The sequence below is a fragment of the Amphiura filiformis genome, chromosome 10 (genome assembly GCF_039555335.1).
Source record: "Amphiura filiformis chromosome 10, Afil_fr2py, whole genome shotgun sequence".
In the NCBI taxonomy this organism is placed as follows: Eukaryota; Metazoa; Echinodermata; class Ophiuroidea; order Amphilepidida; family Amphiuridae; genus Amphiura; species Amphiura filiformis.
The window spans coordinates 29,772,723-29,788,978 of record NC_092637.1 but is presented as its reverse complement, the minus strand read 5'-3'; the positions used below and the strand labels follow the sequence as shown (position 1 = coordinate 29,788,978).

Here is a 16,256-nt window from a genome sequence, read left to right as displayed (position 1 = left end):
TGGCTATAAAGTGACGTCATTTAATATTTGCTCAAATGACACAAGACTATTCACAAAAATATTGACAACTCACTTTTCGTACTACTATCGTATATGGTGACAACAGTCGTACAGGGTTTACTGATAACATCGTTATTGTCAGGTACTGCATCAATGGATAATTCAAAAGTTTCTGGCTCTTCTTTGGAAGCATCAGATTCAATATCAATAGAGACTGGTATCATGGTATCGTCTACATCAAAGTTGACCGTCAACGATGGAAGCGTATAATCAAGACCACCTCGAGCACTAATGTCTCTTATGGAAAGTCCTAGGGGAAATAAAAGATAACACTTTTATATATCGCATCTACGTCGAGAACGACGCGCTTGGAAACAACAGGAACAATGGAATAAAATAAAAAGACAAATAATGCATAAATAACTGAGTCTTGAGAGACTAATAAAAAGTGATGGAATCAGAGATTCTGACAGAAGATGGGAATAACTCAACGATAAAGGAGGTGGTGTATAGCCTAACGGCATAGCATGCTGAAAAGAAGGATATTTTGGCTACATTCTATAGGTCGTTGATTAGCAAGTTGCCTAGGTTAGTACATATTAGGCTGACCTTATCAAGTAAAATGAGTAATTTGGAAATGCATCTCTTTTCATTACAATCATTATAAATTTACGTATCGTAGCAAGGAGCTATAAAACATCTCATCGAAACTAGGCCATCAGTTCCAACACTGTACACATGGGGAGACGAGAGCAATGAACGGATGCCCAAAGTGTTCCATACTCTCTTTAGTGATACGAATTAGAGTCCAGTGCAAGAATTAAGCCACATTTTCCGCGGGCCATTTGGGCCCATGGCATTAAACCTTTGTGGGGCCTTAAACATTTTTGCAGACCCGAATATTGTGGAGCATTTAACATTTTTTGTATACATTTTGTAGTCATTTTCCACACAAGGGAAAGAGTCATACCAAAATGACGGAGTCAAATTATTACAATAAAAATAGAAGAGGTCATAAAATTATCAAGGGCTTGTGACTATCAAAGTTTTCGCGCATTCTTTACTTACATTTAAAATGTTCACATGTTACGTTACGCGCGCCTTTCCAGAGGAGACACATTTCTGTGACCTTTTTTTAAATAATAGATATAAAGGGGTCATTAAAGATTTCAACCCGCGATAAGGGGGTCATAAAAATTGACCCCAGTCACCAACATATTCGTGACAACACGCAAATAGAAAATATACCTTTAGAGAAACAACGGCATTGTGTAAATCGAAACAATCATGGTACCCCCCCCTCCATGGGGCACATTTAAAAGTAGCTTTAATGTTTTTAAAAGCTCATTAGGGGTAAAAAGTATTATAGTTACCAATTGTTGATGTTTTAGCAGTGTTTCCACTTCTCACTACATTTAAAGCTATCGTTTCCGTCTCCCCTTGAAGCGGCTCACATACAGTATAATCGTGATATTCGAAAGAGAACAGAGCTTGAAAAAAATCGAAACCATTATCAATCAAAGGTTAGAAGGTAAGTTATGTAACTGATGCCAATCTCCTTCTTCTATAGAGCTATATACATGTTGCATGTACATGCATACAAGGACATTTCGTCGGTCGCATTAATATTGGAGTAGAGTGAATTTGTCAAATATAGGATTAGAGCTAGCTATATCCTTTAACAGTTATTCCTTGTTAACTATTAAAGACACAGTTTAATAGTTTGAACCTTAAAATTCAAATGGAATCGGGCCACTAAGAGATAACAGTAGATGAGTATCGACTCTGTTACTAGTAGCATATAAAAACGTTTTGGTCAGAAACGTATTTTGTCCTTAATGTACGCAACTATGTGTTGCGACCGACAATTTATAAAGCTTCTTTTGACCAAAAGGATAAATAAAAAAGAGCAATAAGAGAAGGTGAGACAACCATTGGGGGAAGAGGTGTATTTTCAGAGATTTGTTGAAAGTGTACACATTGTACATGGAATACACTGTGACAATACGTAGTGTATTGTCACGGTGAAGACCGTGCTTGGAAGAGTATGCTGTATGCTAGCGTACGTATGGTCACGGTGTATCCCGTTGTCAAAATACCACGTAATACTTTTGTACCGTATCAAAAGGGAGACACTGCTGCAGTGTCGGGGAGCTGAAAATTACCTTTGCCAACTCCTGCAACCCCGGTTGCAAAGAATCAGTGTTTAACATACTGTTTCTTGAGTTGGATTTCCCTTTGGGTGCTCCCAGGTGCGGGCTGGTATTTTACCAGAGTGAGGGAATGAGCGCCCTCTGCCTCCCTAGCTCAGTTGCTGAACATGCCAGCTTTAGGGCGGAGGAAACCATCAGGTTCAACGGCCAGTATGTTCAAATGTCTTGGCCATTTGTTTTTGCTACTGTAACGATGTAGACAGTACAGCCAGCGACACAATCATGATGAGATATTGCTCCATTCTTTCTCCTTCTAGTTACTCATATCTTTGTGTTCATGGCATTTGTTTGGTTAGGTTTAATACCAGGTCTTTCAAGAGCACTTGTGAGTTATGTTCCGGCCGGACTTTGTCCTTAAACTGCTGGAGAACAGTGCGGTAAGATCAGGTGATGTTTTTCTGGTAGGGCTAGTTTATTTCCAAGGTCTCATGCCATGAGCATCAAGCTCCATCTTCATTTTTCTGAGTATTCTAAGGGGTAAAGGACGGTAGTGATTCTCTTCATATTGGAGTAGCCTATCTCAATGGCTTCTAATTTTCATCATGGGCCAAAGAGCGGAAGAGGAAGATTTACTTCTCAACGGTCATTAGGCTGGTGTTGAACATGTCATCATTGGTCAACCTTCCAACACTGGCCAACATGTTCCAGATCAGGGGCGAACTACTACATATTGGTAGATCTCGGCTGCTGTGTGTCCAGAAAAGAAGCTGAAACAGGGCTGATCACCCGTAAAGCTGTTGGGACTGGACTAAAATAAGTCCCAGCAAAACCCGCGATTACGAAAACTACAAGCAAATCTTCAAAAATACCGAGGGTAGATGAGCGGCAGTCTACTGTTGACTCCATGACGGACCAGCGGGAACTCGGCACACCATCACGAACTGTTGGCCCTGATTATTGTCGCCTGTCTTCCTTCAAACCTCTTGTAATATCTACTTATAATGTCCGTACTGTTAATCAACAAGGAAAAATCCATCAGCTATTCATGGGCTGTGCTGATGCAGGTATTGACATTGCCGGAATTCAAGAACATCGTCTCATTACACCAAGCCCAACTGATGAACTTTGGTCAGACGATAGGAACTGGGTTTTAATATTCAGTTCTGCTACCAAGCAAAGACATGGAGGAGTGTGTCTGGTCATGTCCAAGCACATTCACAGATGTCTTAAGAGTGTTGAAGCTGTTTCCGAGAGGATACTATTTGTAACATACCATGGTAACCCACAGCTTAGCATCACTGTTGTATATGCACCCACTGAGTGCTCAACATCTTCTGACAAGGAGGAATTCTATTCATCACTATCTGACCACCTGGATGGTATGAAAAGGCACAACATCCATCTCATCCTCGGCGATTTTAATGCCAGAATAGGAGCAGATAGTCAGCTTTCCCATCCTTGGGTCATTGGCCCATACTGTTACCATGATTCAACAAATGACAATGGTGAGCGCCTGGTCAACACTTGCCAGGAGTACAATCTCAGACCAGCCCAGATGAGATTCCCCCAACCCAGGAACCGTCTCTGGACTTGGACCCATCCAGCTGGATCAACCCATGCACAGTTAGATCACATTCTAATAAACAGCAAGTGGGTAAATTCTCTTCGCAACTGTCGAGCATACAACTCAGTAGAAGTGGACTCCGATCATCGTATTGTGAGTGTCCGTCTAGCTGCCAGTCTGCGAACAAGCAAAGGAAAACCTTGCAAGAGACCAAAAAAGAAGTTGCAAGATCCTGAAACAAAGGAGGAATTTCAGCTGGAGCTATCAAACAGATTCCAGGTCTTGAGCATGGATAATGCCACACCCATCTCTGATAGGTATGAGACCTTTGAGACAGCGGTTCGTGAAGTTGCTGACAAAGTTATTGGAAAGCAAGAGCCATGCGGACTGCCAAGTTGGGTATCAGATTCAACCATCAGACTTAAACTTGAAAGGGATGAAGCAAAAAAGCGGTACTCCATTTCAAAGTCTCGTCAAGCTAGAGAAAGATGGAGGAACTTGAACACCAGCCTTAACAACTCTTATAAAGCTGACGAGCTTGCTACCCTCAATAAGCATATGGAAGACCTGAAGATGGCCGACGAGATGGGGAATTACACCACCACCTGGACAATCATACACTCGCTTTCTGGGAAGAACTCAAGGAAAGGGGTGAAAGTCAAAAAGAGGGATGGCACAGCCCCAACCAGTGACCATGAACTGCTTGAAGAATGGAAGGAATATTTTAGCTCAATCCTTAACAACGACAGTGGCACAGCAGCTTCAGAACTTCCTGCACCAGCTGTTGAAGATCTTCCTATCATCACTGAGCCTCTAACTCGTGAAGAAGTAGTCAAAGCAATGGCAGCCATGAGGACCAACAAGGCAGCAGCATTGGACTGTGCTATAACTGCTGAAGCACTTCAGGGAGGAGGGGATAGCATGATTGATATGATTCTCAAATTCTGCATGGAAGTATTTTCAACGCTGACACCGCCACGTCAATGGGTCACAAATGTCATCATTCCTCTACCAAAGAAAGGCGACCTCTCTCTCATGACAAACTACCGTGGTATTTCGCTTATGTCCATTGCCGCAAAAGTGTACAACAAGATCCTTTTGATCTCACGTTGATCCTCTACTGAGAAGCAACCAGGCTGGCTTTAGATCAGGTCGCAGCTGTGCTCAGCAAATACACATTTTGAGGAGGATCATGGAATGCTTCAAGGAGTACCAACTTCCCTTGAACGTCACTTTTGTGGACTTCAAAAAAGCCTTTGACTCCATCAACAGGTCCGTCATGTTTTCAGTGCTGCGGCATTATGGAATACCAAAGGTTGTGGTAAATGCCATCCAGGTGCTCTACAAGGACTCCAGTAGTGCCGTTATGGTAGATGGAAGTATCTCAGAACCTTTCCAAGTAACAACTGGAGTGCTTCAGGGTGATGTGTTAGCACCATTCCTGTTCATTATCCTGGTAGATTACCTTCTGAAGAAATCAACTTCTGGAATTGACGCTGGAATTGTTACCTACCCACGTCGGTCAAGCAGGTATCCTGCTAGGATGCTGAATGACCTGGATTTTGCTGATGATATTGCCCTGTTGGAATCTTCCACAGCCCGGGCCCAGTCGCAGCTTACTAGGGCTGCAACTGCAGCAGCAGATCTAGGCCTTGTCATCAGCGCACCTAAGACAGAATATATGACTGCAAACTGTAATGCCCAACCAGCACTTGAAGTTTATGGTAGTACCATCAACCATGTCACAGACTTTTTACTTGGGTTCCAAGATGGGCTCTAGTGCTGGAGACCTAAAAAAGAAGAAAAGCACTAGCCTGGGCAGCTTTCTGGAAACTGGAACGCCTTTTGAGAAGCCCATCCCTGCCAATCGGAACAAAAATCAAGCTGTTTGAGACAACTTGTGTTACTGTCTTTCTGTACGGGTGTGAGTCATGGGTAATCACCAAGGACATGGAAAACAAAATCAATGCCTTTGCAACATCTTGCTACAGAGTCATGTTAAACATCAAGCGTGTGGATCGGATTCCAAATGAAACCATCTACAATCTGACCAACACCACTCCACTGGTTGCCAGAGTCAAGATTCATCAACTCAAATTTCTCGGCCATATACTGCGTCTTGAAGACGACGAGCCTGTGAAAGAATATGCCCTTTATATACCACCACATGGGAAGAGGAAACCGGGACGGCCGCGCACACTGTACTTACAGTATGTCCAGCACCTCCTGGGAGATACTGAAGGGATGTTGCAGCCAAACAAAATTGTTTCGCTTGCCCAAGATCGCAATAGTTGGAGAAAGCTTGTAGTCGCCTGCTCCGCAGCCGACTGATGATGACCGTACTTTAGTACAGTAATAGCGCCCTATGTTGGTCATAATTCACTTTAAAACGTAGTTTCAAAGTAGTGAAGAAATATTTTAAGTAATATAACACTATAGAATATAAACACTAGTATTTTTAGAAGTTACATTTCAAGGTCGTTACATTAAGGTTACTCAAGGTTTTAACATTAACGTGTTTTTTTTTTTAATTAGAGGCAGCCCGTCACCCTTAAGGCTACTCATTGTTGTTTGTTGATGCTGGGGCCCAGTATCAACCAAAAACATCAAGGCCGCAGGGCCGGTAGGTCCGAGGCCGGAGACTCCCACACGACGACTAAATACTCCAAGTGGGACCCCAATATAAGGGCCCCTTAGGGCAAGAAAGCAAGAGTAACCCTAAGGGGGTACTACACCCCTGGTCAATTCTGTGCCTATTTTTGCTTTTTTTTTCAAAAATGATAGCGCATGTGTGACAAGTAAGATATGTATATTATAGGGGCAAAGACTACGACTACTGCACTGACAATTCAGCAACTCAAGGCAAGTAGTTATTGATTTATTGATCAAATATTGGTTTCCCTCATTTTGACGGTAACTCTGTTGTTGTCTGTGCTGAAATAAAATTTCCAGTGCAGTAGTTGTAGTCCTTGCCCCTATAATATGTATATCTTACTTGTCACCAATGCGCTATAATTTTTGGGAAAAATGCAAAAATAGGCACAAAATTGGGCAGGGGTGTAGTACCCCATTAAGGATGACGAACTGATAACGAAAATTCTGTTATATTTACGGACAGCTAGTCACCCATTTCATAGGCCTACTTTTACATTTTTTATTACTCTTTACCCCATAATTTCCCTCATTCTTCAGGCCCTGCCCTCTATCGGGGGCTAATTTATAGTTTAAGCTTGTTTGCTATTGTTTTTTGAACCAACATTGTTTTTTTATAAGCCTGCGGCGCAACCTTGAACAATATTGTGTTAGCAATATTGTCTTTTGAGATAACGCCTCGGTTCCACCCCAGCCAACCCCATACCTCAATAGAGCAAACACTGACTGAAATTTTAGGAGAAGAGAGGACTATAACAATGATAACTTAAATCAACTTGATCTACAGGCATGACTGGCAAATGGTCGAAATCGGTGAAAGCATATTCGAGTGATGCTGCACCAAATATGCATGTTGACTGAAAATAAAGAAATGCAAAACCGGGAGCACGGTTGGGTGATAGAGATTCTTAATATTTTGACATCCTTACTCGTTTCTGGATCATGTATTGTAATATAGGTTATGCCATCTTCTCCTATTTTCCCAGTGCACACTGTTGGATCAACATCAACATCATAAAAAAGTTTAACAGCAAAAACTTCTGGCCCTTCAATCTGATCGTCAGAGTTAATGGTAATGTCCACAGTTGCTGTTGTGTCACCATCGGCGAAATCGATATTCTCTTTATTGGCCTGTGTGAAATCATTCGGTGACTCCGCTGTGAGAGACATTGTGGAATATTCTGAAATGGAAATAAGACGGGAGGATTAAAACATTCGGAAATGTTTTGTCTTTCTAAAGCTCGAGCAAATTTGCCCAGTCAATTATCGAATAATTTTATTATTAATTTTGGTTAATTAAGATGTTCTAATCCTGTATATAAATACTATGGTTTTTCCATTAAAATAAAAAATAATAAGTACAGTCCAGCCCTGTTGCTACGTACTTAGTTCTTAAGTGTTGTTCGTTCTTACTCGTATGCTACTCTTCAAGTGCAGATATGAAACGTGGCTACACCAAGTCACTTCAGAGAGGTTAAATATGTACATTACTACATTTCTTCAGGGAAAATTTATATTAATGTGGTCAAGAAACGGTCTTCAGTAAGTTCTCTCAAAATGTTGATACATGTAGAGGCATGATTGAGCTATCTTTAATCATTTTACATTACTATTTCGTCTCATAATGAAAGAAAATGAAAATTTCGGAGAGTAAAACTAATATAGTTGAATCATTATTACCGGAAAGTATTATTTGGGGCTTACCTATTGTTCTTTCTGCAAGTACGCCGTCAACGTTTCGGTTTACAGTCAAGGTCACCGTTGTTGAGGCATCGGGTTCTTCTGCGACAACATAATGGTCAGTTGCAAAGTAGTACTCATCTGTATAATTATAACACACATGAGAAATCATAATATGGTCAATTTTAAAAGACCAGCATGTAAAATGCATCAGATAATTATATAAATATATGACCCATCAAATCAAAACCAACCACTGTGCTTCAGAAATGAAAATGGAGATTTAAACACTAGGATAAACTGCTGTTTTACAGTAAAAATATTGAATGAGCAAAACAAGCTCAGCATTCTTTTTATGTTTTTTTTTAATATTTTCTCTTCTTTCATTGTTATCTTCTTTCATTGTTATCTGAAAATGAAGCCAGCCGCGAAGTGGTCAGTTTTGATGTGATGTGTCGCATATATTCAATTTCATTTTGGGAACCCGGATGGCCCAATTATTATTATACCACTCATACATAAACTCTAGACAGTTCATTGGTTGATTACCATTTATCATTTTTACCGTCAGCCTCTCCGCACACCACTCCACCCCATACATAAATTCTCCCAGTCACATTTCCCCAATATGAAATTTTAAAAAAGGAATATTTAAATTTTACTTTTTTTTTGACAGAGGTTTCACAGAGGCGGGATTCGAACTCACGGTGCACCGCTTTGGATGCTCTATGAGCCCTAATGCCTTAGACCGCTCGGCCACTTGTCTTGTTGGTATCCATCTAAAACTTATTTGAACATATTATCGCAACTTCAACATAGGCCTACCACGTGACAAGCAAAGGCAGAAAATGTACCATATTTCGGAATTGTATTTGCCTAAAAACATTAATGAGTATTATAATAGAGCTCCCATTATTTATATTGTTGAATTCTTAAGCGCATACAGACAATTAATACGAGGGTACTATGATACACATATATCGATTTTGATTTCGGCCACGTGCTCTGCAGTACATCGCGTCGGTTGCGAGGTATGGCCAGTCAGTCTACCATTTTCCTTGTATACACGTTCGATGTTTTTATCAATTATTTAAAAAATCCACATTATACCCCATTTTTTTTTCAGGAAATAAAAGATTAGATTACCATAAAAAGGAAACAGTAATCTTTGGTGGGGTCTAATGTAATTTTTACATAAATATTTCATTGAAAACCCTCTCACTCGGCTATTTAAATAAGGTAACCACGCTTCCCTAGAATGTGCAATAAATTAGCATTAAAAGCATCTTCTTATTTTAGCAGCATTCTAGAAACTCTTGCCGTTTGACGAATAGAGTAGCCTCTCCGTGTGATAGTTTTTACCATCATAGTGCTGCGCTGTTACGCTTGCTCCAAGCCGTGAGCTGACTCTTAGACTCGCTGATCTAGTTATGGGGTGGACCCCAAAATATGAAAAAAGCATTTCCTACCTTAAATAGTGTTTTAGTAGTAGAATTTATGTATGAGTATATAAAACAAATATTAACTGTCTTAAATTCGTGTAATGGTCGAAACATAATCACTCGGTGAAAGATGTACTGTTCCATTCCGGCTCGTGGAATGGAACAATCCATCTTTCACCGAGTGATTCTATTTCGACCATCACACTCATAGACAGTTAATATTTGTATATAATTCACCTTTTATACTGATTCGAGGTACTATTATAATAAGAAAGTAAATAATTCTTAATTTAAGATTACATTTACAAGAACAACAACCTGGACCTCTTTTATCGAACCAACAATTTTGACATGTGATTTGTTTTTATATAGCACGTTTCATCAGTGGTGCCACCTTGTGACGTCACGCGGGACAAATGCAATTCATTGTCTGAAGGAGTTTCGTATGTGCAAATGCAATGGAGCAAATAAATCTACAATCAAAATAGCCTTTTGCTAAGAATTTAACGTCACGTCTGTTTAAAACCAACCACTGTTACCTCTTCGAAAGTTACAGAGGTGTCATCGAAGCTGGAACAGATTGGGACCGGTATATCAAAGATGTATTACAGGTGCGTGACCAGATTTTGCTACGCGGACAAGATGAACTTTAGAACGCATTAAAAGTAGTCATATTTACCATCATTATCCTCGATAACAACTTCAAAGCCATCATCTGGATCAGAAGAACCAAGGACTTGATCTATAAGTTGCGATCTTGAATAAACTGAAAATACCTCGTCACCTTCCACGTCACAGTCGTCTATGGTGTCTATTGGGATATAATCTAATTCACCGAGATCTGCACGATAGTCATAGCTGACCTTTTCGCCAAAGAACTTCAGGATTCTAGGTTCCCATTGACCATCGTGTTCTAACTGCACTTGACTGAAGTCTTTATTGGAGGTTGCTTTCTTGTCGCAAAGTGCGGGGTCTCCAAATAGTAGTCCTTCGTCTGCCAGACAACCTTCTCTAGTGTAAAATACTGTGTGAAATATATAGTAGTATAATTTACTTGGTCTTTAGGTAGAAAGGGAAGACAACGGAATAGCAGTTGAGGTATTAAAACAAATTAAGCTAAAAGGTTCGGCTGATTAACATGAAATACGGAAGAGCACGGGTACAAAGGATCATTGTCGTATTTTATTCCTGGTGGATGTAACACACCATAGCCATGAGCACGGGCATGAGCACTCCCATGACTAGCCATAATGATGGGATTATATGGGATCCCATTCAAAAAACAACTTTTCCGTACGCCTTTGCTCAGGTAACATCCCAGCAAACACAAAACGTTTTCGACATCATTAGCAAAAGGCTATAAAAGGTTGTCAGAAAACGTTTAAATGTCGGGTTATGTAAAGGGAATATTAAGAGTATAAAACGGTTTCATAACCTTAAAAAACATTTTTTGATAATCTACTGCTCAGCAAGCAAAATGTTTTACAGAAAACGTTGAAATGTCGGGTTATATAAAGGGTATAAAAACGTTTTGATAACATTCCAAAAACATTCTTGAAAACTTGATACAAAACCTTCTAAACAGAATATTATATTTTGGGGTTGATAAAATATTTTGCGAAAAAATGTTTGACCAAAATATTTGCAATAACGTTTTAAAAACGTTTTCATGACCTTTATATAACCCGACATGTTATTAAAATGTTTTGAAAAAAACATTTTAAGAACATTTTTGTGTTTGCTGGGTTCAAATATTTTAACATAATGTAAGTATATAAATTTAAGTATTGACAAAATATTTGCCAAAAATGTTTGCAAAAATAGTTTACAATAACATTTTTGAAAACATTTAAAACTATTGTTGTAGTGTGTTTTCATACAAAACGTTTTAAAACCTTATCATGACCTTTATATAACCCGACATTTTAATGTTATTAAAACGTTTTTACCTAAACCAAAAGCCAAAATATAACTTATTTAAAACGTTTTTAAAACGTTTTTGTGTTTGCTGGGATACACCACACATGGAGGATCAAAAATGTATACAGAGTCCAGCTGCCAAACGCAATTTTGCCACAGAAGCTTGTTTTGTTGTCCATAGTTTTGTTTTTGATGGGTATTGCTTCTCAAGACCACCAACTTCAACAATAAGTTTACTGGAACCCTGTCAGCATTAAGCATTTTGAGATATGGCGGGTCAAAGTTCACCAGGAGGTTAAAATTCAAACTGCTCAAATGCTGTTAAACAGTTCCTCAAATCATTCCTCTTGTCATGGCAATCCAGAAACAGTATACCTGTGACATACGTACTATACTGGAGTTATAAGCAAAAAGGTCAAAGGTCACGATTTTACCTCCACAGGGGTCAAAACCTGAAAAATGCTCTGATCTTCGCCAAAATAGTCTCAAATTGTTCATCATAGAAAATCCATGCAGAAAAAGAATAGTTTGTATTGTGTATGTTTTTTTACATTGGTAACCATGGCAACAGAGTAAAAAGGGCCAGATCTGTATGTGATTCAATGGACATCGACGTTGTCACCATGTTACCATGGTAAAGAAACATCCTAGCTATGCCAAACTATTCAAACTATTCTTTTAAAAAAATGTGAGACTATTTTTATATAAATCATTTAATTATGAACCCGGGTAAGAATTGCGAAACGGTGGGCCAACAATTGCTCGCTATCCTCTCAGCCTGCCAAAAAATTCTTACTCCTCCCCTATCCTGCGCATGCCAAATTTTGGGGAACCATGTGGTCTAGATATATCATGAGAGCGAAGCTAGCAGGAAATTCTGAACGTTTCTGTGCTATTTTGCGTTAAGCCTTTTGAGACTACCCATCTTTAAACCAAACTTGACAAAAACAAATTTGCAACAAGAATATGAATTGGTATTTTTTCCATTATTAAAGTCCCTTTCTTAAACCAAATTTCATTATATTGGGGGCCATTTAACAAAGCACCCCAATCTCCCACACATCCCTGTACCCTCATTTCCACAGTCGTAGGGGGTGGTGTCGGTGCTCAAAACACCCACTCCCGCTGAGCCGCTGCATTTAGTATATGCACAGATAACAATTCCTAATCATTGTACTCATATTTATTTTCAATGTATACGCCAAATCAATCACTTACATCCTGTAGATTGGTCAAAAGCTAAAGAACCGGTGCCAAAGGACTCTGGACCATCCGAATAAGCATGGAACCATACCGTCTGCCCTTCTGTATACGAACATGGGTCTTTCTCGCATCTCACCTGAGCTGTAAAGTTTTAATATCAATTTATCAAATATTACAAATTTTATTGCACTTTAATAATGTTCCTTAAAATATCTATTGCAATTCAATACATTCCTTAAAAATATTGACCCGTATAATAAGACAATCACACCATTTTCTTTCGTTGACAGTTTTTTACCCGTAACATATTGCATAGGAATAATTAGCATTATTTCGCACAGGGTGTACCTATTACATGGTCTTTATTTAACCTGCTCGATGTTTTTTACTCCAAAAGAAGCGTATTGTATTCAAAAGTTGGATAGATATCATTAAACGGTTCTTTAATGCGGTACAAAAATATAATTCCATTAATGAGTTCCTTTTAAATCATCCCCCTATGCCATGATGAGTTTGGCTCTAAAGCCTCCGTTAATACCTTCCATTTGAAGCAAACAAACTCTGCAATAATGACTTTTACGGGTTTTTCTCAAATTATTTGAAATCTTGATTTCATTTTTGTTATGAATAATATCATTAAAAGCAAATCGTACACTAGCGTAAATAACATCATAAAACTGCAGAAGTCTACCAATTTACGATATCATTTACATACATACAATTTATAGAGGAAACAGGATTGTTCTTGGCAATATTTTGAAGATGGCAAGAGGGATGGTGCTCCAAATCCTTGCCAATGCGACAGAAAGAGCCGTGTAAAACCTATGACACGACTTAGAGCCATTAACTGTTTCCACACAGCTGGATATACACTACAATACAGTGCCCGTCGATAATTTTCGCCATTTTCACTTACGTACAAAGCGTACCTGACCGTACGTAACCTTTTACACCCCCCCCCCCCCACCTCGAGTTACGTACAAATAAAATGGCGAAGGATTTCCAGGAGTATTAAAGTAAAATTTAGATGGGGATGGGGTGGAATTTAGGTTAAGGGTTTGGGTTAGTATTAGGGCCGAGTTTAGAGTTAGCCAAGGGTTAGTGCTCCAGGAGGACAGTTGCTTGACGATATCCCACATTTTCCTTTTGCTTGATAAATACCATTGCCAGCCCTCATTTTTTAGGCCTAGAAATGGAAATAAAGGGAACGAAGAAAAAAGAAAGAAGAAAAAATGCAGCCCAACTCTAAACTACATTACTAAAATGCACACCCAAATCTACCCACATCCCAGTACTCTCATTTCCACTAAGAATCCCCTCCCGTATCACATCATAACAATGATTAAGGTGGGAAAACCAGGGGGACATGTTCTTGCAATTAAATTATGGGCTTCACGTCTTCTGTCGCAACAGTGACAATCTACAGTTTGAAAAGAGCAAGTTTGCAAATGTATTTGTTCAAAACCCAACAAGCCCTATTTAATAACACATGCGATCGGGTGGCGCATGGAGCTAATAGCCATAGCGTTACACCTAACACTTTTACTCCTAATTACATATAGCCATCTTCTTTTGTTCCATTGTCCATTGTACTTCTTTTATTTAAAGTCTGTCCAGGTAAAGATAATCTTGGTCAGGTCAAGATAATCTTGGACAGGTCAATAAATTTCGAAAAGTTTGAACTAGTGAAATACAATGTTCATAAACTGCAGCATTCATTTAATAATTTGGATGGAACGATCAAACTATAGAAGACTCTAATTTAGAATTGATATATTTTACACCATCAGGCGCTAAACTGAATGTATCACGCAAGTTTATATGAATATTATATTTATGATAGTAAACATGACAGGTGCAATAACAAGCATATTGAATGACATCCAAAACACCTCCATTGAATAATGAAAATAAGTTTGTAGTGTGTCTCTAAAAAAAGTGGGCGTATATATAATTGAATAATTACGCACACTTCATTAAAACAAAAACATAGGATGAGGAAACTAAAAACCAATCTACCTTTGCCCCCCCCCCCCAAAAAAAAACCCCAAAGACTCCGACAGATTAGTTTACAAAACAAGAGCCACCTGTCTTACATCTGTTTCAACCAAGGTTGTTTGCATACCTGAAAGGCAGTTCAGGTCATCTGACAAGTCGTAGGAAACCTGCAAGAATCCTCAGCCTAACCCCAACCAAATGGCCGAGGAGGTACCCAGGAATATGCGTTTATCTGCTGTAGGAAAATTTGCCTACCGACGTCAAGGGGGGGGGGTCATTGGGTACAATTTTGAGGAAAAAACGATATTGGTATAAAGAAATTTAAATAGTAATCGGGTAGAAATTAATGAATAATGAAAATTAGTTTGTAGTGTGTCTCTAAAAAAAATGGGCGTACATAATTGAATACGCACACTTCATTAAAACATAAACATAGGATGAAGAAACCAAAATCCAATCTACCTTTGCCCCCCCAAAAAAAAAAACAAAGACTCCGACAGATTAGTTTACAAAACAAGAGCCCACCTGTCTTACATCTGTTCAACGGAAATCGTTCTTCGTAATTAAACTAAAATGAAGACTTACTTTCCAAAGTGTTATCGTGATCGGCCTCCACGCACTTGAAAAAAATGAAGCAAGCAATCAGCAGAAATGTACATCCCATTTTTGGGTTTCACTTCACATAAATTTCCAGATTTGTTGGAATTTCAGTCAAAAAAAAATCAAAACAGGAATGGTGCCATGCAACTAATGTCGTAGCAATTACTTCGCTGCTTTTCTTGTAGCGTCTACTCTACTAGACAGTCAACCGAGTATATAACTTTTGATATACCTCATGCATATCAATATTTAATTCATATTCTTGTCACCGACATGTATATATAATGATATACAAGGTCATTTAAAAGTTTCTCAACCTTATCTTTTCTGTAAATGTAACTTAAAGCTGTGCATGAACATGCACTCTATGGTTACATTGTAGGCTTTACTAATTCTTACAGAATCGGGAAAAAAATGTTATTTCAAATAATTATCTAATATTCAGACCTCTTACAGTGAAGACATAATTATCAGTTAAAGGTATATAAAAGGATGAATCTTCGCATGATTAGAATGTCAATGGTGACCTGATACTTTCCTTTGTTTTAAATCACCCAGCAAGAAGAGCCCAAATAATACACAAATAGTGCGCATCAAACATCACGTCAGTCTGAAAGTGCTAATGTTTTTGAAAGCACCTTTTCCACAAAGCCTAAAAACAAATACTCGTTCATTTGGTTTAAAGGAGTATTTCGTGATCCTAGCATCCTCTATTTATGTCATTTTTCAGTAGATATCCACGAAAAAAAACCTATTCCAAAAATTTCAGTTGATTCCGATTTTGCGTTTGCGAGTTATGCATGATTATGTGTATTACACTGCTCCATAGACAATGCGTTGTAATTTCGTTCTGGAGCGCCAGAACGAAATTCAAATTTCACGATATCTTTGCTAAACGAATTAATCTGCAAGAAATATTTTGTACATAAACATTATGTAGCCAGAGGTTTCCAGTGATATAAAAAACTCAACTTTTTTGAGAAAAGTGGGGGATGAGGCTATGGATCACGAAATGCCCCTTTAATTGGTGGTACTCAACTATCT

General features: G+C 38.8%; 1 protein-coding gene across 2 annotated transcripts in view; it reads right to left on the bottom strand.

Annotated features, from left to right (window-relative positions):
• Positions 1-15,408, bottom strand: part of LOC140162723 (adhesion G-protein coupled receptor V1-like) — a 35,212-nt gene extending 19,804 nt beyond the window's left edge. For both annotated transcript variants that reach the window (XM_072186008.1, XM_072186009.1), the window contains exons 1-7: positions 15,198-15,408; positions 12,630-12,755; positions 10,171-10,515; positions 8,074-8,190; positions 7,299-7,550; positions 1,374-1,490; positions 74-310 (exon numbers count right to left, since the gene is read on the bottom strand). In XM_072186008.1, coding sequence (XP_072042109.1) covers positions 74-310; positions 1,374-1,490; positions 7,299-7,550; positions 8,074-8,190; positions 10,171-10,515; positions 12,630-12,755; positions 15,198-15,276 — 1,273 coding nt within the window. In that variant the 5' untranslated portion in view covers positions 15,277-15,408. The remainder of the gene's footprint in view (positions 1-73; positions 311-1,373; positions 1,491-7,298; positions 7,551-8,073; positions 8,191-10,170; positions 10,516-12,629; positions 12,756-15,197) is intronic.
• Positions 15,409-16,256: the final 848 nt, after the last annotated feature.